The following is a 22,978-nucleotide window of genomic DNA, read 5'->3' as shown; positions in this document are numbered from 1 at the left end:
ATTCATTATTTCAGTTCACTTAAAATCACAGAGGCCATAAGCAGTGCTTTCGGTGAGAAAAAAGCACTTTCGTTGTGTAATGTTGCCTTAAAAATACCAGTTTAGGTGTTTTACCTGCAAAAAAATTATCTTTTTCGAATTTTCGAATTGCTTTTTCTTTTTACCCATTATTAAAAACGAAGGGTATGATCTTTATAAGAGTGGTGTAATGCATTGATAATAGAAAAGTAAAAAATGGATTAGCTAAACCGAAGACGCTTCCTAATCTCCAAATGGTATCCTGGTTTTTCGAATGAATCAAAGCTCTAAACAAAGTAGTCCAGTTCTTTGCTGTTTTGTAATACGATAGTGGTTTATCCCTCGGTATTGGTGAGGTTCCACTTTTGTGCTTTGAGCTAGCCTTCCTGTACCTCGCTGGGTGAGCTGGCATTTTGGGGCATGCCAATATCCCAGACACCTTCTCTGCTCTGAATATATATTCTGCTCGAGTATTATGTCTTCTTCCGTCTTCAGGGAAGTCTCGGGACGGTATAATTCAGTGCAGCTTGTATGTGAGTTAAACAACCAAGGTGTTGCATTAGGGTACTAGTATCCTATTGTAGGTCCCATTATGCGTAAACATGTCAGCGTATGATTTCTCCTATGATTAGTTGTTTGGGATGCTACATGTGGTATAATACAACAGGATTGGGACACCTGCCGCTATTATGTCCAGTTAATTTGCTAAGGTAATGGTATACAGCGACAAATTCAGGATATTTTGTGACAAAATGGTAATGTGCTTGTGCCATAAAAGATATGAGTTTATTATAGTCCCTATTTGTAGTCTACCGAGCCTTTTCTTCAATCGTAAGAGGTCACAAGAGTACGGTAAGGTTAATGATGCCATCATATAGAGGGGCGGAGAGGCTACCGATTTAGTCCAAATGCCATGTCGTTAGCATAAGGTTAAATCTGTGGATAATTCAGCCTCCGCATAATCATATTTAGGTTTAGCAAAACTGCCAAAGCACTGCATGTAAGCTGGAAATAATTTGTTTGTCTGCCACTACGGCCGAGTACGGATGCCTTTCCTTCTGATGCCCTAGGCAACCACTATATGATAGCCATCAAACGAATGCGCAAACCTAGTAAGCAAAGCAATCATTGAAGTTTTCTGAAACGCTATCAATTCACCGAGGCGGTTTCTAGTACGCTGGTTGGGCCTTTGCCCGGTTCGCTTGCCCCCGAGTCATACCAGTGGCCCCAAGCCCCAAGCTCGACTATTATATCTTCTTTCGTAACAGGGCTGCCCACCGATTCTGCATAAAGACCAAGTGCGTGAAAAAGCGATACCTTCTCCGCTTCACTACTGGCTGGACAGAAATCAGATGGACATGGTTGGGAAGCTCAGAATTGAAAACAATGTGGCGAGAAGGAATAGACATAAAACTCTGCTCCCACGGAAATATGTTGGATCGAATCCTTTGTTATACGATTCAACTTTCTTATCAGCACTCCTATGACTAACGATGAAAATACTTGATTGAAGCACATTCCGCCCCACTCCCAGTGCAGTACAAAACTCCAGCTCCAGCAGAATTGTCACGAGGGATCAGTAACGCTGCGGTCAATTATCGCTTCGGTTGCATGAAAATCCGGTGATTGGCATGGTTGACTCGTGGGTGACGCTTGCATTGTGATGGAGCGCCCAGGACGACGCTCAAAAGAAGAGAGGGACCATGCGACGAGTTAATCGTTTGTCTAACCCCGATTTTGGTAACGGGACCACTTCAAGTCTCCGCCATTGTACATTTTCCGGGTGTCGCACATAAGTTAACACGATTAATCAGCCCAAATAATTGGTGTAATAGACACAAAGCCTCCCAATCTTTATTCGAGTAAGAGATAATTACTATCGCAACAAAACCGATGCATTGATTCATCCTCAAGAAACTTATTCTTGGTCCATTCGTGACAAGGATGACCCAGATACATGTATCCAAATATGATGGGAATGGGGAGAAATAGAGGTTATAAAGTCATTAACCATTACTGTCTTGCAATGTGGGGTCAATTTTTCGTACAATTGTAGACCAATTCCCCTGTTCATAAACACTTTCAACGAGTTCCAAGCAAGACACTTCAGCAATCAGATTCTCTAATTCACTCGCCTCAAAAACATGGTAGTAGCGCATGACCGCAACCTCAGTTGCCGTCTCAGCTGCAATGGAATATTCACTGTCAGTAAACCTATTTTCGCTATTGATTATTCAGTAACTATCATCATCTTACCTTTCTTCTTCGACGCATTCCAAGGCAGGAGAATATCAGCTGCAACGAAGGGAGCGCGAGACTTTTGGACCGGCATTACACCACCTCCTGGGACCGCAGCATTAGTCATAACAATACCCTTTGCACAATCTGGTTTTCTACTTTGAACGTACGCCATTGTCTGCCCCTTCCAGTGCTGATCTTTCGCCCAAACTTGAATTAAACCGAGACCGCCGACTCTCAACAGCGAAGCCATTGATTTAAGGCCCTCTAGACGACGCTGTGGCGTTGCTAGATGGTGCAAAACAGCCACGCTGATAAAAAAATCCAGTAGACCAGGACGGTAGGGAAGAGCGAGGAGGTTAGCAGCAACACCATCGAAACCTCGACCTCGAACATGGTCCAGCAATCGAAGGCTGGAATCAGAGGCAAGTAGGGGCGAAAGTGGGAGTTTATCACGGACCACAGCGACAAGATACTTGCCATTGCCACAGCCAATATCTGCACCCCATGAACCCGAAGGGAGAGATCTTAAAAACCGCATGACGCCTGGCCAAGGAGCGTAGCGAGAATCACTGAAAGACTCGGCAATTGTGTCATAGACCTACATAATGATGGGGTTGTTAGCAGAAGTAACAAGTATGTCCACATATGGTCAAAGTAATCTCACCTCATGGACATATTGTCGTTCAAGTTCGGGTGCATGTAAGATATCTGGGGAGGAAGATGCCTAAAGACATATGAGCTGCACGTACCGCAATAAAAACCACAATAACTTGTAAAACATATTTAATCGACAAAAGGGAAAAAATTAAAAAAACCAACCTCGATTTACATTTTGTATGCGGAACAACCACGAAAAAATAGGGAAATAACTCGAAAAATGTCAAGAGGTTCATTTAAAGAAAAACAGATGTAAAATCAATTGAGGCGTTATGAAATCTTAAAAAGGCAACGATTGTCAAAAAATGTTGGATTAATATGCTCTTAAGAGTGTTTAGAAAACGTGAAGAGGATACCACGCGAATGTGCTAGCCCGCAGGTATCATAATGTCCGCATCAAATGTAATAAAGTAAAATAAAACCGAAAAGTTTTTCACAACATAATTTTGACTATATGGGTGTCATTCTTGCTCATTTTGTGTGCATATTATTGGGAAAAAACGTCTTTGCATTTAAATGGATCAAAAGTGTCTCAATAAAGCAAATGCACATTTGAAATGTTATTTTAGGTCATGATAGTTGGTCACTGCGTGAGTGCTTCTAAAAAAATATAATTGTACTAAGACATTGCAATCTTCAAAAAATTAGTGCACTTGTAGCGTCCTGCTACTCCGCTGGAGACACAGGTAAACTCTACTCGGGGTAATGGCATGGTCCTGAGGCCAGTCGACCGGCGAGGCGCAATAGCCAAGACGAAGTGACCCTTTACCAAAACTGACCACAAACTAGACAGTAAAATTTTTGCAGTACCGATTGAAGTTTATTTTGCTAGAACCAAAGCAAAGTCAAAGCACTATGGAAGAACACACATTAATGAAGTGCGGAAGACCTGGGAAGTTTTATGTAGAAGCTAGAGACTTCATTGAAGACGAAGGAAGAATAGACTATACATATTCGACATGCAGTAGGTTTTGGGGCTGCTAGCACAGCCCGGAGGCCAGCCCACCTGTCGAGGATACAACGATGGAGGTCCCAATTAGTCCTCCCAATGCATCGAGAGTTAGACACCAGACGTGTTATATGCCATTCCTTTATTACAGCTGCTTTTTATATACTAGACATGAATTACTGCACTTTCTTTACCGTTATGTGATTTAGTCAGTTTATTCTTTGGTACCCAAAGCACCATACAAGCATTAAACATGCCACTGGAGACTCATTTTAACAGAGCCGTCCAAGCAGCTTGACTACGACGTAATCATGGCGCACACCCAATCTGTGCGTGCGTATCTAGTGCGAACAAACGCGCGTATTAGCAACACTCACGAAGTAAGGGCGCGGCGTGGGGGCCTTCAATGAGAATCATCTATAAGATTTGCAAATCCTTTAGACTGCGTAATTTTTCTAAAGACTCCATCAGAGTTCACTACCGGTAATAAAGGGACGGCTTGTCTGCCTCCTACTCAAGTAGTTACACAACTGTGAACATGGTTTTAACCTGCATTGGGTAAAAAACTATAAAACTTTATTCTGTATGCATTCTACTATACGGTAAGGCCAACGAAGACTGAAAACATTTTAAGTTCACTGCAAATCCAGAACTGCGATAGCCTCAATTCCGACTAGAGCATTCTAAAATAATTGCGGAATTATTCAATAGAGATTACCTTTGGTAAGGCCTTTACAGCGTAGCAGACTCTAGCAGGATATGGGTCGGTGAAATCTACAGACTATAATCGACGAAGAAGCCACACCTACACTTTGCATAGATCTCGTTGACAGTTGCAAAGTCCTCCATGTTAGCTAAGAGGATCGTAGTCTTCACAATATCCTTCATTTGTCCACCGCTTGCCTTGACAATACTGGATAAGTTCTTTAAGGTCTGTTCTGTCTGCTGCTCGACGGAAGGGCCGGCAATTTCCATTGTCTCTGGATTTATGCCAAGCTGACCTGAAATGTACAATGTTTTGGCTGCGAAAATGGCTTGGCTATATATTTCTTTCCTAGATGTCTTAGTAACAAACCTATATGGTCCAATCGCTTTGGGGGCCATAACACATGAAATAACTTTCCGCACAAGATTCATCGCCAAGCATGCAAGAAATAAACTACTGAAAATCTAGGATGGGCGTGGATTAATTCAAACAGTTGAGGCACAAAAAACGAGTGACAAAAAACAAGAGCAAATGAAGAGGATTTAAACGAAGTTTATGAAGTTGGTAATTTTTGAAATGTGGATTGGATGAAGAATTGACTTATGTGGTTGATGAGATATTAATGATAAGTCAATCGGAGTAGCTCATTAGATTACAACTAGTGCCATCTCCCTTGTTAATTTGTTGTACTAGAATGAGTTGATGGGAATTCGGACGAAATTTTTACCCAATATTTCCCAATCACACGTGTTCTCCGGCGATGATGAGAATAATATTAACCCTTGAGCTCAGTACTTGGTAAAATTTGCTCCATATATCCAAATTTAAAGTTGAACACCAAGTAATCAACCTAAAGTTACGTTCGATTGCTGATCTTTAATATGCCTGCACATAAGATTTTTAGACTTAAATCCATTAATAGGAACATAGCTACTACACTGGAATTGTTCGCCTATAGTCATTGGGAAATTAAAGGAAGGAATAGGTCTAATTATTGAAGCTCGAGTGAGTCTGAAATATGTCGTTGTATTTCGCTGAAAAAATGGGTTGGTTTCATGAGGCAGTAATGTTGTGTGACCTTGTGTTATCTTGGCGTTGAATAATCTCTCAAGTTACTTGGGAAAGTTTTTCTATAAATTCCTTTGTTTTCATGATGCCTGTTTGAACCTCTCATTTTGATTGCCCTTTGCTCTGTTCGCTCTGAGCTGTTTCACATATCCCTTTGCCATTCAGTATTTGAAATCGTTGAAGGAATATTTTAGATGCCTAGTCAAGGCATGCGAATTCAACCGGATTGGGACAAAGCCATCCTGTATGTTCGATTTGTACTATCATAGATGCAATTTTTCTTCTTGCCCCTCGTTAATACTACCTTCTGATAAACCTAGAGAGAAGGATAGAAGTTTTTGGTTCCATCTCTACGGCCCTGATAGGACTCATCATCAAAAAGTTGAAATCAGTGAGGGCGCGCTTACTCCCGATATCTCAGATGTAGATTGCTGTGTCTCTACGTCGGTGGGTATTTTGATAATCTTGAAATTATTTTAATTTTGCCTAGAAAACTATCCGCTTCAGGGATAATGCCAGACGCCTGCAGAGTACATTCCAGTGTCCAGATTTTCGATTCAGCTCTGTCCATAAACAACCTCGACAGGTAGAAAGTAAACTGACTTTGCTATCTTTTCGTCCACATATATGTTTTTGATAGATAAATTAACTTTAATGTTCTTTTAGCCTACCCTTCACTTGAATTCTTTCGATGTGAATGCCAGCGGTGAGCTAGCATTATCAGCCTCTAGTGACGGAAATGTTGTCTTATGGGAAACTAAGACGTCCGAAATTCGGGTAAGTATGTCTGCATGCTGGTTTTTTTCGTTCCTATTTCCCAAGACTTTATGGCTAGTTCTGGTCAAACGTTTATTCCACTCAAAGTTAGCTCAACATCAATGTTTTTATTTGCTAGAATGTGCATTTACGACGTCAATATCACTTGGATTCATCGGGAATGACGCTCTTGGGCACAGATTGTATGCATTTTTTCTATTTATTCTGAAGATGATCACTGATTTTGTTTTCATGGTCGTTTGTACGTATTACTGCACTCAAGACACATTTAGAGATTAGTACAGAGGTAGTGAGAGATTTTTTCTATGTGAAACTCAATCCACAGCTTTTTGTGGTGAGACATCTACTGAATTCAACTACTACCTAGGGCTAAAATCCTATTGCTCCTCTAGATCTGAACAACTAGTAGCTTCCAATTCTACTGTGCTGATTGCGATCTGAACCTTAACTATCTCTTGGGCTAAGGCTGTATGTCATTTGGAGTCATGATCACGACTGTTGATACCGATGTATTGGGTTTTTTTCCCAGACTATCTATCCTACAGTCCCTCTGATGATGCTGACCATTGAAGAGTCAAATGGACGGTTGATCAACTACTATAAGGCTAATTAACCAACTCTCAAACTACGTGCTTGCCTAAGTCAGTTAGATGCATTTGTTTGCGAATAAGGACTACTTATTGCTCTACTACCACTGTAAATCCGTGTGTTCATAATCCATACGAGCAGCTAAAATCAAGGAATTTTCAACTCTGAGACTCCGTACTTATCCAAGCGAATACATCATACGTACTGGGGGACTAGCTGAAAACGAATAAATCCGTGGGGCACACCATTGATAAAAACAGCTGCTGTCAACTCTCGGAATTTGTATATTCACTTTACTAAATCGGACTCTATTTTAATCATGCTCTTTTCTTTTTGAAAGCGAAAATTCGTGGGACACGCGAGTGAGGTCTACTGCTGCCGTTTTTTCCCTTCTGGTCTAGTCGTTGTAACAGCCGGCGGGGACATGCAGTTGCGCGTGTGGTGCGCACTCACTGGCGCTTGTCCCGCCACACTCCGTGCTGGTTTGGGCGGCGTTGACGTTACTTCCGCTAATCCTCCCACCAACTCGTCCACCGCTACTGTCTACGAGCCGGGTGGACATAGGGCGGGCGTGATTGATGTGGACTTCGTTGATCGTGGAAGGAATATCGTCGCTGTGGATCGTGGAGGGTGGCTGCGTCTCTGGGATGTTTCTACTCAGGTAGGTAAACTCACTTCAAACTTTTTGGTAATAACTGTCAAAATAATAGCGTGAAGTAGATGTTTTTTTAACAAACTTTAGGGTCTATCCAAATTAAGCCGTGCATACGCCTTGGGAAATATCTCATCGGAAAACAAGATCGGTGGTTTGGAAGTTTGAAACGGAGTTGGGTTTAGCTCAGGGTTTCAAATAGTTTCTACCCGGTGGCAGGTGCATAGTCAATCGTTGAAAGTATGTGAGGCCTACGGCTTTAATTTCGGGTTTTACTGGAAGCCAAGCTAGAGCCAAGTTCACCCGTGAATATTAGCCTATTGCCCTGTTTATAAATATCGGGGATAGTTCGGTATTGGGAAAGATTATATTAGCAAATACCTTATCGTTTATTTTTTTGACCGATCATTTCCCATAAATGTGTGCGTTTACACTTGCCATAACTACAGCTTCCTTTTCATTAGTGCTAAAGAGCCGGGGAAAGTAGGCGGCATCAACAATCGTGTTTACTAAATGGAATAAAATATCGGCTTTGGCAAAATATAACGAGATTTATGTCTTTGGGTGAGATTGAAAGTTTTCAAAAAGTTAACCATAACCCAAACTTCAAGCTCTTATTTCAGCTTGTTTAGTCAGTGCCAGTATTGTGGGCTAATGACCCCAAGTTTAGTGAGTCATCAGTTCTTCTTTTAAAAATACAAGATATGCAGGCATCCAGGTGAAGTAAATGGGGTTTGGAATTGGTTTTTTACAGTGATTCGTGTTTAAAGTAGGAAAATACTTTCGTAGAGCTAATCTAGACAATGAAGATTTTTACCATGTCTCGGGAAAGGCATGGTGTTTTGCCACGTTTAAACGTATCAGAAGTGTTTCTTCACACGAATATTCTTTTCGTACATACAATAAACTTTATCAAACAAATGTGCCGCTACACGATTGCGGCGTTTCCTGCCTAATCAAAACATTCTAATCGTGTGCGAAGTTTTATTTTCAAATGGCTTCGTTGAGGCATCTTTAGATTCTCATATTTCATCGAAAGCAAAGGACCCACACTCTTATGGAACTTGGGTTGCTAAATGAAGGAGAATCCGATTGGCTTCTCATTTACCAGTGTCCGTGTTACGGAAGCACTAATTGAAACACGACCTGCGCTTACGCCTATTCGCAGATTGCCATCTCAGCAATGTCCGTAACACCGCGGTCGCCGGGATCAACGCTTCAGACGAATTGCTCGATGGAGGAGGCGCCAACTTGTTGCGTGGTGAAGCGTCGCGTTTCTTCTGATGAGGCAACTGCAGACGCCACTGTTGAATCCGCTGAAAACTACTATGGTATTTTTTCTTCATTCTCTTTCATAATGGGTACTATGTACTTTCATTCCAAAACTGTACTTGTAGTACATTCTCTCATGTCATTTCTGAAGACGTAACAAGGCATCCCAGCATGGAGGTAGGTTTTACTATCAACGTAAAGGTGGAATGGACGCAGTTTGCATAGACAGCATGACGCCAGTGTGTCGGTTAGTTAAAATTTCATGTAACTGAACGCGTGATGAAATTTTTTTTCTTTTCGGTGGAGCTTCTCTTCCATTGGGAGCTGTCCTCAGCGCTCTTCTTGTTCACTCTTCTGGTTTCAAGAAGATACCTGATTCTTAGGACCGTGTTTTATCTCCTAAACGTAGATGAATTCATCACTTGTCTAATTACTGCTCAAGGCCGATTATTGTTTTACACCGAGTACATTTCTTATGGCATTCGCTCAGAAAAAGGCATTCTTAAGTCAAGCATGCAGTGTATTTTGTCTTCCTAGATGAATGCTTTATACTCACCTCTACTCGCAACTGCTGTAATTTCGATGATATCTGGTTGTCTATGGGTTGCTTGAGAAGGCATCTAGTCCTAAAATGACTTCCACATTTCAGTATTTACAGTTATTCTGGTCACAAATTCGCTTCTTTCGAGATGATTGTCACGAGCCGACGCAATTTTGGTAGCTCTTAGACTGGGAACATCGATCGGTCTAGTCATCCTTGGCGGATGTTTTTCCTCTGCGAAGTTTCCCTATGGTTATCAATCGGTGAAATAGAAATTTTTCGTTCGGAATCACTTCGCCTACCACCGTCACCAGTGTATTGCTTGATTTACTTATGTGGAAGTGTTACGTTATATCGGTCTGGAAGTGGGTGCATTAGCGACGGCTAGAAGCACTGGGAGACTTAGTGTGAGGGCAACTAAACAAGTCCAAAAGCAAGTTTGCGAAGAGCTCGAGCATTTACATATAAAACTAAGATAACCATTGTTTTACCACCATACAGCATTGAATTGGTCGAATAGTCTGCTTTGGCTGAAAATTTGTCTTCGGGCAGGTCTTGAGAGTACTTCGACACGCGCCACGGCCGTTGGCGTAACAGACAAACTGGTTGCCGTTGGCTGTGGAAGTCACGGACGCCTCCTGCTTTTCGATATATCTTCCGCCCACTCTCGCAAACGCGGACCTACTCTCCAACTCTCTCTGCCTTGTGCTTCTGGTGCTGTAACCGCTTGCGCTGTCTCAATGGAGACTGGCACTTCAGTGGGTGGCGTTTTCAACGAGTTCGGGTTGGTTGCCGGTGGTTCGAGTGGGGAGATCACATGTTGGGACCTCAGAAATTATCGGTAATAAGGAAATACCACTTAATTACTGCTTATATTAATGCTTTGTGACAGTGCATAACTGTTTGCGGTTGTAGTACACCGTTATTCGCCTACGAGGCCTATAAGTATGGCGTTTGTGCTCTGCAAATGGTCCACTTTCCGGCTCATTCTGTGGATATTGCGGGCGGAGAAAGCCTGTCTGTGCCTGCATTTACCGGCATCTTTTCTGCCTTCCGTATGTTGCGTTATTTTAAATCCTATCCACCTATTTTTTAATACCAAATTGTGCTGATGGTTACCTTGAATAATATGTGCATCTATATAAATGACAAAGCGAATGCACGCACTCTTGATTTTTTGCCATCAAAACCGAGAAGTAAAGGAAACGTCGATTTGAGACCATGGTCCCCTCTTATTTGCAACTTTTGAATGACCTGGACACGGGGGTAATGGCACACAATGCGCACCATCACAGGCGATCGAAAGCGAACAAAGGCGTCATATTTTTTCAACTGTGATAAATTTGCCTTGAAAGGGGGAAGTCGAATCCTTCAATGTGCTGCTTTGTTGTGATTTTTCGTGTCTTCGACTTAAAACATGCATTTAAATTTTCTTGCATGACAAGGGAGATGGACCATTGCCACTAAAAGCAAGCATTCCTCCTCGAACAGAAATGCTTCTGAAGTTGTGCTTTCTTGCTTCGGATTTCTAGGTGATGGCCGCACAGTTCTGCGTCGGATGGTCGAGGGTGGCCTTTCTATTGACAGTGACGGTTATTCTCGATGCCTTGAACTGACCGGTCCAGAGGCGGAAGCAATTTGCGGACTTCGTACACACAACATTGAAAACGCGTCCGTGTGGACTGGCACCTATAGCGCACAATTTTTCGGCTACCGTCGAATTGCTTTTGAGAGTCTCTTCAATTTGTAATAGTTTCTAAAATATTTTTTGATTGATTCCGGTTTCTTGTGGTGTTGGGTTGTTTTTTGCTAAAATGGTATTTACAAATGTATAATTACTGTGACTGCTGAAAATCTAGGCCGGCACTTTCCCATTGGTAGTGTTTTGTCCTATAACCCTCTAAACTTAGGTTGGGCGCTTATTTTTTGTGTTTTGGATGATGAAAACCATCTATGTCGGGGATTCTTACGGTTGCTGAGATTTTTGGATAGCGCTTTATGTGTGCATAATTTGCAAGTTTTGCGCCGGCTAATCCTGAGTTTGGTCATAATTTGTATTTTTACTACTTCTGGTGCAGCAACTTCTTTATGATACCTTTGACAATGGTCTTAAAAAGGTCGCGCTTGTGTGCCATCATCAGCCGCTTTGACTCCTACCTGTCGCAGAACTAGCCTGAAACGATGTTGAGATGGTAGAACTTGCTTTTGGTCTTCCTGAAACAGCTCCTACCCTTTTCTTCATAATTGCCTGCTGAAGTTTTCCCACTCTTCGTGATTGTGGCTACGACTGGCCATCCGAGGCGTTATGTTCTTGAGGCCCTGAAAACGACCGCCTTCTAGCCTTTTCGTTTGTATGTGAATAAAATAGAATTTCATTCCGTCACCGTGCGAGCATCCTCAACTTACGAAACGCTCTTCTCGCAATTCTCGGAAGTTCTTTGGTGTTGTCTTAACTGTTGCTTTAACATATTTGTAGCAGCAGGCAAAAGTCCGCGGGAACTGTTTTTCTCAGGCATGCAAAACCAGAAAGGCATTAACGTCAGCACTTTTTACTATACAAGTAATTACTAGATGTATAGAATATCGTAAAATCTAAGCGGAAGCCTTGGTACTGTTGTAATAGGTTAGATGATTATTTAACTCTAGGTTTCGGTAGCGGGTCACTGGGGGACTCCGCTATTAAACCTCCAACGGAGGGCCTGGCCTTCGTGGAATGTCAGTAGCCTCAATTCCTTCTGTATGTCGGCGGTACATATTCTGCCTTAAAGGGAATCTGGGAACGCTGCATTAGTGGCAGCGGAAAGCGAACCCAATCTTAAAGGGCAAATTATCTGATCTCTATTACTGAATGCCAAACCCCAACGTGGTGGAAGAAGGGTATATGCTGCAGATGAGAGAATGAGACGACCCCTAGCGGAAGGTCTGGAAATGACGCCTACCTTCAGCATCTGCTCCATTTCCGTACCCTGCAGGAATGCTATTAACAAATGAAGCGAAACTAGTCGTGAACCATCTGGGAAAGTTCATTACGGAGCTATCCATGGCAACTGTATGAAGACATCAATTAAGTAAACACGCAATATCTCCCATCACTCTACCAGCTGTATAGAAACCGCGTAGGTAGATCTGCGCAGCACTGAAGTTTGGACAGTGGCAAGGAAAATCAGATCCGAAACTACCCCATGGAACCATGTTAAACCCGTCCTTTGTTATATGATTGCTTTTAGACAAGTGTTCTCGCAACTAGCGACAGACAAGCGTTGAATTTCCAAGCGGGATCAGTGAGGTTGGGGTCAATTTTCTTATCAGTTGTATGGAAATTCAATGAATGGGACGGTCAGCTCGTGGATGTTTTTCCGACAGCACCGACCACGTTGTGATTACCATCGCAGGAGATTGGCCAAGGGGAGCGCCGGGGGCGATGGTAAGAAAGATAGAGGAACTAATGCAAAAGGTTACTCGTTTCTTTAGCTCTGGATTTTGGTAACAGGTAAGATGAGGGGCCCCGCCATTGTACCTCCACCTAGCGGCCCTGCCTCCAGGCCATGCCAATAGCCCCAATCCCTTCTGTAGGTCGATAGTACATTATTCTGCCCGAATATTACGTCTTTCTTTCGTGTTCAGGAACGGTTCCAGGCGGTACGCTGCTTCATAGGATCCTAACAACAACAACAACTCCAATAGATTCATTTAAAGGTGCTTTATTAATGTTGAAGAAACATTCACAAAAATATTAGAAATTTGGTCTAAGCATTTTCCGCAATTGATTTCAATCAGAATTGAGAAGTAACTCTTTTTTGACACCATAATTGTCACCTGATAATGAATTAGCAGGTTGTATGGAATAGGCCTGCAACGGGGTGTCCACACTCTGCCAATTTATTGTATATCTCCATAGCGACTTGTGTCGGCTTAACAATCACAGTGTGGCCATCATTTTCAACTTCGGTTATAACAAAGTGGGGAACATGAAGCCAGGACATCTTGCCCATACTGAGAACGATAGTTTCCGCTCCCGAGTCGTAGACATCGATAACATCCTCCAGGGCTATGCCTCGTCGATGGCTTGTTCCTGACCGAAATCAAAATCTACTCAAATAAATCGAACAACGATCACTATCGTGTCACGTCTGCGTAATCTTGGTAGTACAAAAGCTGATTTCCACGCCGTGTCAGAAAGGATTTTCTGTTTCAGCTACAGTTTGAAACATAAGCACAACGAAAAAATGCACATGTTTGACTACTTTAGGATCACCAAAACCCTTTGGCCGGGAAGCAATTAAAGCAAAACACAAAATCCGCCGCTGTTATCGCTTGTGTTATTGTAAGTTCCCATACCCCGCGTAGTTATATTTTAGAGACCAGTTATGGACCAAAACCACTCAGTGAACTTAGGTCAGAGAATAGTATATTTGCATCTAAAATTTAGCTAACACGATGCGGCATAACAAACTTTTACCATTTCATGAGATTACATTTGCCTCATAACATCCAAGTAGGTGGTATAGGTGGCAATCAAACCACTTAAACTGGAAATATTTTCTGGTAGAAATTGGACAAAGCTCGAAATCATTAGGTGAGCTAAAAGAAGCCGCTATAATGAGACAATTTGTTGCAATTTTACCTCAATAAACCCGATAAGGCCACCCGAAAACCTATCAAACCATCTATGGGCAAGCGAACCTAACGTAATGCTACAGTAAAAAATAAGCAAACAAGCAAATAGAGTGTATTAGAAAAAACTAGCCACTCACCATGCTTCTTCCAATCCCAGGACTGGCTGCCACCTGGCCAAAGCTTTGCATCTCTGTATTTGAGTGTCTCCGAGGTTTTGAGACATCCTGTCGCCTTATCAACCTTCTCCACCACAAGAGAGCCCCATTTAAGTTGCAGAATACGCGGTGAAGGCAAGGGAAATGCGTTCTCACGCCCTGTGCGCAATAACGGATCCATAACCAGCTCCACCGTATCACAAAGTGAGCAGCACAGTTGCCTGAACCAAAACTGCGTGCAGGCCTGGCCAATGAAGTTGCGTCCATGGGCTCCGATGCCACTGACCAATCAATGCGCGAGTTCGAAGTGTCAAGTGGTGGGAATGTTTGTGGCGTGGCCTTAACGTTTAATAATTCCAAAAAAAATTTGCACTACGTGAAATAAAAGCCCATAAACTGACATCTCACATTACCAGCATACTTGGGGAAGACCAAACAATTTCTGAAGATTACCACCCGTACTGCCGTTGAATTAAAAACCAGCACTTCAATCACTTAAATCCTCAAAGTGTACCTTTACGGATGTCACTGACCTGTAAACGTGTAGGTACTGCTACGCTTATATCCTTGATATACGCTAGGGCTCAAAGTTGTCATGTATATTGCACGCTAGGCGAGGTCACTTCTAACGAAGCAATAGGCACCGACAACACATTTGCTGCCTAAGCACTATCCCCTCTCTCGTCTTCGAAGAAGTCTTTGGGAGCTACATTGGTGGTAGAGGAAAGTGAAACCCACCCTAGAGGACAACTTTCCTAATTTCTGCTGCTGAGTGATAAACTACCACGGTCCCGTAGTTCGCAAGAACGCTGCTAAAATCTAAAGCAACACTATGCTTAGCCGTACACCGTCTGGAAAAGTTCATTACGGAGGCAGCACTGAACTGGGCAAAAGTCGCCAGGGGGAATAGACGCAAGTGACTGCTGGTGAGCCAGTGTTCCACTGGTACTTGACCCAATTGTTGGCCGGCGTATTTTCCTGTCCCCTCAATAGAGTTCCTACACAGGATGAAACTCCAGATGCAGTGGAATGGACAAGAGGAATCAATGACGTTGTGGTGGAATAGCTTCTCAGCTTCAAGGAAATTTGAGGACTGGCACATTTGGCATGTGGGTGGTTTTTTTGCAGCACCAATTACGTTGTGATTCCTGACGCGGGAGGTTGACCAAAGGGAGTACCGGCGACGACGCGCACAAGAGGAGAGGGGCAGAATACATTGATTGTTTGTTTAACTCTCCGCCATTGTACCTCCACTGGGTGGTGCAACTTCCAAGCCTTGTCAGTAGCCTCAAGTGTTCCATGAAGTAAAAGGAAAATATAATACCAGAGCAGAATATTATAATGAGTTTGGTGTTTAACTCTCGATTTCAGTAAAGGAACCAACCAAGGTCGCCACCATTTTGCATCCGCTTGGTGGACTGGCCACCTGGTCATGCTGGTAGCCCCAAGTTCTACTGTGTGTCGACAGTACATCTTCTGCCCAAGTATTATGTCTTCTTTCATCTCCAGGGAAGTCTCAAGACGCTGCATCAGTGGCATTAAAAGAGAAAGATTCTGATTTCTACTACTGGACAATATACCTTAGCGTGAAGGAAGAAGTGCCCGTGCTGCAGATGGGAAAATCTATGACGACGCCTAGCAGAGGGAATGAAAATGACGCCCACGTTCGGCAATTACCACAGCCCCGTATTCTGCAAGAGCGTTATTAACAACTAAAGCGACAATAATTTTGACCGTGAACCGCCTGCAAAAGTTCGGTAAGGAGTTCTCTACATTAGCTGCATAGAAATGTCAATTGAATGAAGTGTCACCACTCTACTAGCTGGATAGAACCCAGACAAGTATGGTTGGACAGCATTGAAATGAGCAAAGTTGCCAGGAGGAACAGACGCGAGGCCTTATCACCCAACATAACCATGTTAAACCCCGTTCTTTATTAAATAACTCCGCTTTTGGATACACATTTGAGATGGCCAGCACATTCCCTCGTCCCCCCACCCTCCCACAACACACTTGCCATGCAGGACGAAACTCCAGATCTAGTAGAATTTCCAATGAGGATCAGTGACATTACTGTCAAATATCTTCTCAGCTGCACTGTTTAGTGGATTAGTTTCTTTCAACACCACTTACGTCGTGATAGCTGACGCGGAAGGTCGACCAAGAGCATTGCCGTAGATGACGCTCAAAAGGAGAGGGGTCATATAGTACGTTAATTGTTTAACTTTCGGTTTAATAACGGGCCAATTAGAAGTGCCGTCATTGCGCATCCTCCCAGCGGGCTGACTCATGGACCGTGCCACTAGTTCCAAGCCCTTCTGTCCATCAACAATACATATTCTGCCCACGTATTATGCATTCTTTCGTCTTCTCAAAAGTCAAGGGGCCTTACGGAAGTGCTGGGAGGTACTGACATGATCCGGAGGCCATGCCGCCTACTGAAAGTACGACAACGGAGCTCTGAGTGGCAGTGATTTATAAATGATGAGTTAAAGAAATAATCAAAGAATTGCAATTCGATCATTCAATTGTCAAGGTGTCTCATTAACATTGTTTACATACGGGAGTATTTCGTAGACCAATTTATAGGAAATATCAGTCGCGGATGGAATAGATGTAGCTCAAGATCAGAAATCAAACAAGGATACTCACTTGTCGTATTTGGCAGGTGAATGATGCAGGCTTCAATTATAAGACACTCGTTGCAGCGATCTTTGAAGGTATCATATTCATCCGCATTTCAAGTGCATAAGAGGATAGGAAAGCTGGGAATTTTTATGCTTCGATGTTTTATAGATGAAAACTACCTTAAAGTTATTTGTGAAGAATTCACGTTTGCCTAGCTAATAATTTTCCGTAGTTTCCATTATTTTCCATCAAAAAAAAATTGGAGTAAATCGCAAATGTTCGAGTTGCATAAAACTTATTGTTAAAAAGACCTCAACAATGTGCATGTCGCCATAGAAGTGCGTAACCATAATGACGTAAAAAGTCTTTTTGTTGATTTAGTGTGTGTGCTGGTTGAACTTTGGTACATCTAAGAGATGCAAATAGGGCTTCTTTTAAAGCACTTCATTCTCGAGTTTTTATTCGCGTTACCTGCACTTTGACCTCCACATAGAAAAGCGATTTAATGCATTAGAAATGAAATAGTAGAACCAGCACTTTTTTTGGTCACCTACGAAGACTTACTTAATATTTCCACAAATGAACATTTTAAGCGAGACTGCCTTAAAACATTAAACCTAAGAAAACCTCTAAGCTTGAACATACGATTTACCATTATGCGTGTCAATGCACAGACCTCTCAGACTCCTGGAGTTGCAATGATTGCATTGCTGGTAGGACGTCGAGTTCTACTGATATGGGTCTCTGATGCTAATGCACCATCTCGAGACTTTCCTGAAGGCTAAAAAATACAACACTTGGGCAGAATATGTATTGAGACCTCCGACACCTTTCAAAGGCGAGACCACTTGTCGGTGGTGCAATGGTGGGGCCCCAAAACCAAGTGTACTAAACCAGTTTTGTGGTCCTTCTGAACTCCCACAGCAAAGCCACTTCAGGTTCGTATTCCAAAGAACCCTGCAGAGGATAACTCAAGTACTTCAGCCTAAATGATGCTCAAATATTCTCTGACCAAAAGGCAATTGATCTTCAGCATTCAGTCTGGAAACACGTTGCTGCAAAATAATTACATCCCTTAAGACCAAGCAAAATTTCCAGTAATTTCCAATTGAATAGGTGTGGTTAAGCTCTTTTTATGTCTTACCTCATGGGCATACTGAAAAAAACCGCCTATTTCTTAATTGGCCTCCACCATTACTTCGAATCAACCAAAATTCTCATCACCTTCGTGAACAAACCCATCAATGCATAAAGCCACTTACAGGAGAAAAATGAAGCAAACTGAGGAGGTCAGACAAAAACAGGTTATAGCTGATACCATCAACATGAATCTCTACCTGAACTGGGACTAATCTAGGATTACATTAGCTTACATACTGTTTTGTCTAGTTGCTAAACACGTGTCTACACTGAAAACAGCACAGGAATGATTAAAAAAAGATAATCTTAAACCACCTGCCTTTCAACCAACCTGATTAAACCAAACAAATAAACGAAATTGGCAACAGGAGCCAAAAACTCAGTAGAGAAAAGAAACAAGAAGTTATATGAGTCTACTTTATTATGCATGAACCAAAAACAAATCTAAAAGTCTTCTTTCTGAGGAATGTATATAACGAAAGACAAGATTCTAGACCAAATTTGATGGCTGCAATGGTAGTTACGAATATACATCTTCCTGAAATTCCAACATCTAGTGCGGAATTCGACCCCTCATTGCCGCTGAATACAGACCAAGTGGGGAATCATCTTTTCCGAGTCGCCAGCGAGACCAGGAAAGACTAAGCTTGGCTGCAGAAGACACACTTTAAAGTGAAATCGTTCGCACATCTCAAGGGAAGAGGCTAGGCCCACGAAATTCCCCAATGTGGTACCACGTCGGGGCGCCAGTGCGAGAAATATGGAGCCCGAACTGGTGGAGAGCAGATAGTCAATGCAGCAAAGAAGCCCCCCATGAGTGGAGGAGGTGTGAAAAGCAAAGAAACAGTCCGCGGCGATTACCATATCGAAAGAGTGACGCCAGTCCTCGTGACCTTCCGGAAGGTAAGGTCTGGGAACAAAGAGCAGAGAAGAGGGCTCTCATCATCTTTAATAACTTTAACTGCAAAAGTTTCCAGCTTCCAAAACAACGCATTTACTAGTGCTCGATTACTTTGGACTCAGCTGTTTCAACGATGTTTGTCCAAGTGACTTCCTACTGTTAATTGCAAATTTCCCATAAACAAGAAAAAAACACCCGAAATCTTTCCAAGTAATTTTTATTACAATGACAATTAGTCTCAGCGAAATTATGCGTTTGTTCGGATGTTGATAAGCTGATAGCTCTTGCAGAAGGGATATTTCCGAATAATCATGAACCAGAAGCAACACTTGGTGATGACAAGTCGAATGGGACCCACTTGAAATACATTAACAGGTCATCAGCATTTTTAGACACTAAATTACTTCAATATTGGCCGAAAGCAGCGTAAGAAAGTAGCATATTTTGTCACATACCTAAGGATGGGTTTGAACTTTTTTTCACAGTAGAAGGTTAGTAGCTTTTAGGCTCCGATAATTGCTGTGCAATCACTAGTCTCATCAAAATATCAAGTTATGGTGGCCAAAAAACGGCTAACTCCCTCATGGAGTCAATAGAACACAAACACCTCGGACTAAAAGTGAGATTGGAAGAATCCCACGGCACAGTTAAATTTCCACATTGGCAACCAGCCGTTTAACCCTGAAAATAAACCAACCACGTTAGGTACCCGAGATAAGGCCAATACGATTAAAGTCATTGCAAAAGTAAATATGCCTCGAACTACACACCGATTTGTAACAAATTTCAACGTTAGCATATACAGCTGAATGCCACATCTTCAAGATATTGGATTACTCCGTCTCCCGCAACTTAGACTTCTCGACTGCTAGTTCCAACTATTGGTAGGAAATAGTATACCTTAGAAGCGAAACTACATCACACCGAATTCACATTGAAGCTAAGAAAACTATTTCGATCTCAGGACTAACCTCATTTCATAGCCAGGCGTATGGAGATGAACAGAATACCAATGTAGGTGTGTAAGCTGTTTCAAAAATATCCTTGGAGTAGCAACCATCTGATGGGACTCAATAAAAGTGGGGGAAAATAATCCCTGACGGACAAGATAATTTTTGTAAACGATGAAACATCCATTGCTAATAGGACCGATGAAAGGCAATTACACTGTCTAAATATATGAACTGGAAATGATATTAATGACAGCCAACGACAGAAACGCATTGGAGTACTTTAGAATCCAAGAAGTGAAAAAAAAAATTCGTTCATTGTTTTACTACTTAAGCACTAAGCTTCCATAAAATCAAATTGAGAACTGGAATTTTATTTTAAGTATAACGGAAAAAGGAGTCAGCCATCGTAAACAATTCCTTATACACAATAAACAAAGTCCGACGAATCTGGAAGAGTAAACTAACATTCATTCATAATAAAAAACGATTCGATGCTATTCACTGCTAGGCGATCAGGAAAAATGAAAATCTTCAGTAATCAATTGAGAATTGCAATTTCACAAGAGTTATGTTTTGTACGAGTTAAAAAAATATTCTGAACAAATTAAGGCATTACTTACTAGTAAGGGATTCTTGACAGAGCTTGATGAATAAAGCATAGCTTGTTATGAAATACTTCAGGAATTCAACAGCCCCCTTATCACCAAACCCCCATCGATGGAGATTAACTTCCATTCCACAAATAGGGTTCCGGTATTACTTTCGATTACATTAGCTGATGCAAAATGTGGGAGAAATTTATTGCATCTATGCTGTGATGGTGATACACTGAGGAAATCAAATATTATTAATTATTCCTTAAAACTTAGCCACAAAAGTAACGCAGCCTACACTCTGGGAGCTAATTTCGACAATTTTGTAAAAATTCCGCGGAGTAACGCCATACTAAAGTAATAAAACGTTTCTTACTCCTTGTCAATGGTTTCCGACCACCGAAGAAACACAGCCTCCATCTTTGGAGTGCGGTTACGACAGCTGGCTCTCAGAACGCTTTCCAGGCTTCGAACGCACTCCTCATTACCATCAGTCAAGGCAAGGTACTCCAACGTGGTGTAGGTTGCGGCCATCGCAAGACCACCAACCCCCAGACTTCCGGCAGCTAATTCCACAGCGCGTCGACAGGGAGATGGGAATTGGACGTGGTGAGACACATCCAGGGGATTCAAGAAGATGTGGGCAAGGAGAAGCTCGCACGGCCACAATAAAACCGCAACACCTGTGCGATCAAAACCCACTAGATCTTTTAAGTTACATGAACGCGGGAGGGACTTTGGAATACCGAGAAGAAGAGATGGTAGTGGCTGTGATGCTGAAGAAGTTCGCGGAGAAAGTTGCCAAACAACAGCTGTGGCCACTTCTTCAAAGCGAGTGATTTCAAAGAGCCCAAAGACATTGGCGGAGGAAAGGCAGTTGAGGTTCGTATTTGCGGTATCACTAGGTTTCATAACGTAGTTTCGAAGGAGACGCCATCGATTTTCGGCGGATTTTGCATTCATTAATCGATTATGCCTGCAAGGAAAAAGAGAGATGTTAAGAATGATTGCAGTCCTATATTCAATAAAGAGTGGGAAAATTTGGTCCGAAATAGCAAGCTGGTGAGACATAAGACATCGAAGTATTATCCGTTTACAATTATGCCATTACGAAATGGGAGCGCATAGATGCAGGGTTCCGCGCATTGATATTCCACCTGCGTGAAAGAAGAACTTAAAACGCAAACAGGAAATATGTTAACTAGTTAGACTAACGCTAGAAGAAAACCAAAACTAAACGGAAATAACACAAAGATGACCTAGCTGTGCACCTCCGAGTTAGACCCGGTTAGAAAATCGACAGCAAAGGAAAAAGAAGTCGACTCAGCACTGACTTGGCTAACCGTAATATGCCCTCGGATTTACTTAGTTTAAAAATAAGCATTCGACAAGACGTGTTCCTGACAGTCATCCCTTCTTAAGTCAGGTAAAGACGGAAGAAATGGAAGGAGAGTGACGTGAAATATTAAGCTCAAGCAGCTTGTCATAACAAAGTAATGAAATAAGGACAAAAGGAATGAGATATCCTAGTTATTTGCTGGTAATAATCAGATATTCCAACTCATGAAGTCAATTTCTAGCATATGATAGAGGTCAAACCAGCTTGTAAAATGCAAACGATATTACTCTCTTGCAGATTGCGGTCCCAAAGTAGTTCCAGACCCCGATTGTCATATTTTTTATGGCATTCTATCACAAGCTTCGTATAGTAATGTCATGAAATCCGTGTCACACAGTTGTTTCGACTTCGAAGCATTGCAGCTAATGTTTCCACATAAGTAACCAAGGGGATCAATACATATGAATTGTCAAAATTTTCCCTTAGAATAATCACAATGAATACCGAAAACAAAAGCACCAACGGAAGAAACAGCCAATGATGAAGCCCGGATGCAAAGGCTAAACAAAACACGAATAATAAAATACCGAAGGTCCCTTTAAACAAAGTGTAGCAAGGCGTGAGGCTCGGCTAAATTATCAGCGCATGCTGTTAAATAACCTACGTGGAATGCTTGTGTGACTTTATAATAAGCTAGCCAAATTGATAACTATTAAAACTGCAGCCATATTTTGTACAATCACTTCCGAAATCACGGTTATTTCCTCGTATCATCAGCATTGCCATCAGCAGTTTTTCAAACTTGGCATAGAATATGACGAAAATGCACTGTGCATTTGAGTACTTCTCAAAGATTTGCTAGAGTAAAGTGATCTTAGTTTAGCAGTTTTTAACGAGGTTTGGCTAATTTGTTTGTGGCGTTTACTTCCTACAATTCGCATCTTATATTTCTGTCACGACTCTTTGGCGTGGCGAATTTCAATTAATGGAGTAACTTTTGATAGCCAGTGCTCTGATTAACTACCTTGTAACCACTTTAAGTGCTTCGATTCCTTAATTTATTAAAATTTCGCCATTTCTACTGACCAATCATTGTAAGCACTCTAGATCGTGTGGTAGAGTTGATCGCTTTCCTTGCGTTCTTTCGTCGTCACTATGTCCTGATTGTAAACTCTGCCAAAAA

At 42.0% G+C, this 22,978-nt stretch overlaps 4 protein-coding genes across 4 annotated transcripts; 1 reads left to right on the top strand and 3 right to left on the bottom strand. All coding sequences in view use genetic code 11, as the record gives it.

The window, feature by feature from the left end:
- Positions 1-2,024: 2,024 nt before the first annotated feature.
- Positions 2,025-3,152, bottom strand: EGR_05611 (Alkylated DNA repair protein AlkB; the record flags this gene model as incomplete). Its single annotated transcript, XM_024494860.1, has 4 exons — positions 2,025-2,203; positions 2,275-2,857; positions 2,924-2,983; positions 3,009-3,152. 4 exons carry the CDS (start codon positions 3,150-3,152, stop codon positions 2,025-2,027), a joined length of 966 nt encoding a protein of 321 aa, XP_024350780.1.
- Positions 3,153-4,500: 1,348 nt separating this feature from the next.
- On the bottom strand, positions 4,501-5,002 carry EGR_05610 (hypothetical protein; the record flags this gene model as incomplete). The annotated part of the gene is made up of 4 exons (XM_024494859.1): positions 4,501-4,548; positions 4,584-4,639; positions 4,675-4,919; positions 4,941-5,002. 4 exons carry the CDS (start codon positions 5,000-5,002, stop codon positions 4,501-4,503), a joined length of 411 nt encoding a protein of 136 aa, XP_024350779.1.
- Positions 5,003-5,833: 831 nt separating this feature from the next.
- Positions 5,834-11,219, top strand: EGR_05609 (Proteasomal ATPase-associated factor; the record flags this gene model as incomplete). Its single annotated transcript, XM_024494858.1, has 9 exons — positions 5,834-5,883; positions 5,960-6,086; positions 6,130-6,225; positions 6,306-6,416; positions 7,345-7,665; positions 8,825-8,987; positions 10,022-10,310; positions 10,385-10,524; positions 11,002-11,219. The coding sequence occupies 9 exons, from the start codon at positions 5,834-5,836 to the stop codon at positions 11,217-11,219; spliced, it is 1,515 nt and encodes a 504-aa protein (XP_024350778.1).
- Positions 11,220-13,296: 2,077 nt separating this feature from the next.
- On the bottom strand, positions 13,297-21,419 carry EGR_05608 (hypothetical protein; the record flags this gene model as incomplete). The annotated part of the gene is made up of 6 exons (XM_024494857.1): positions 13,297-13,541; positions 14,224-14,485; positions 15,026-15,239; positions 16,375-16,559; positions 18,604-18,919; positions 20,833-21,419. 6 exons carry the CDS (start codon positions 21,417-21,419, stop codon positions 13,297-13,299), a joined length of 1,809 nt encoding a protein of 602 aa, XP_024350777.1.
- Between the last annotated feature and the right edge of the window lie 1,559 nt (positions 21,420-22,978).

Source organism: Echinococcus granulosus, assembly GCF_000524195.1.
Source record: "Echinococcus granulosus chromosome Unknown EG_S00042, whole genome shotgun sequence".
In the NCBI taxonomy this organism is placed as follows: Eukaryota; Metazoa; Platyhelminthes; class Cestoda; order Cyclophyllidea; family Taeniidae; genus Echinococcus; species Echinococcus granulosus.
The sequence above is the reverse complement of the archived record's forward strand: the minus strand, read 5'-3'. Positions and strand labels throughout refer to the sequence as shown.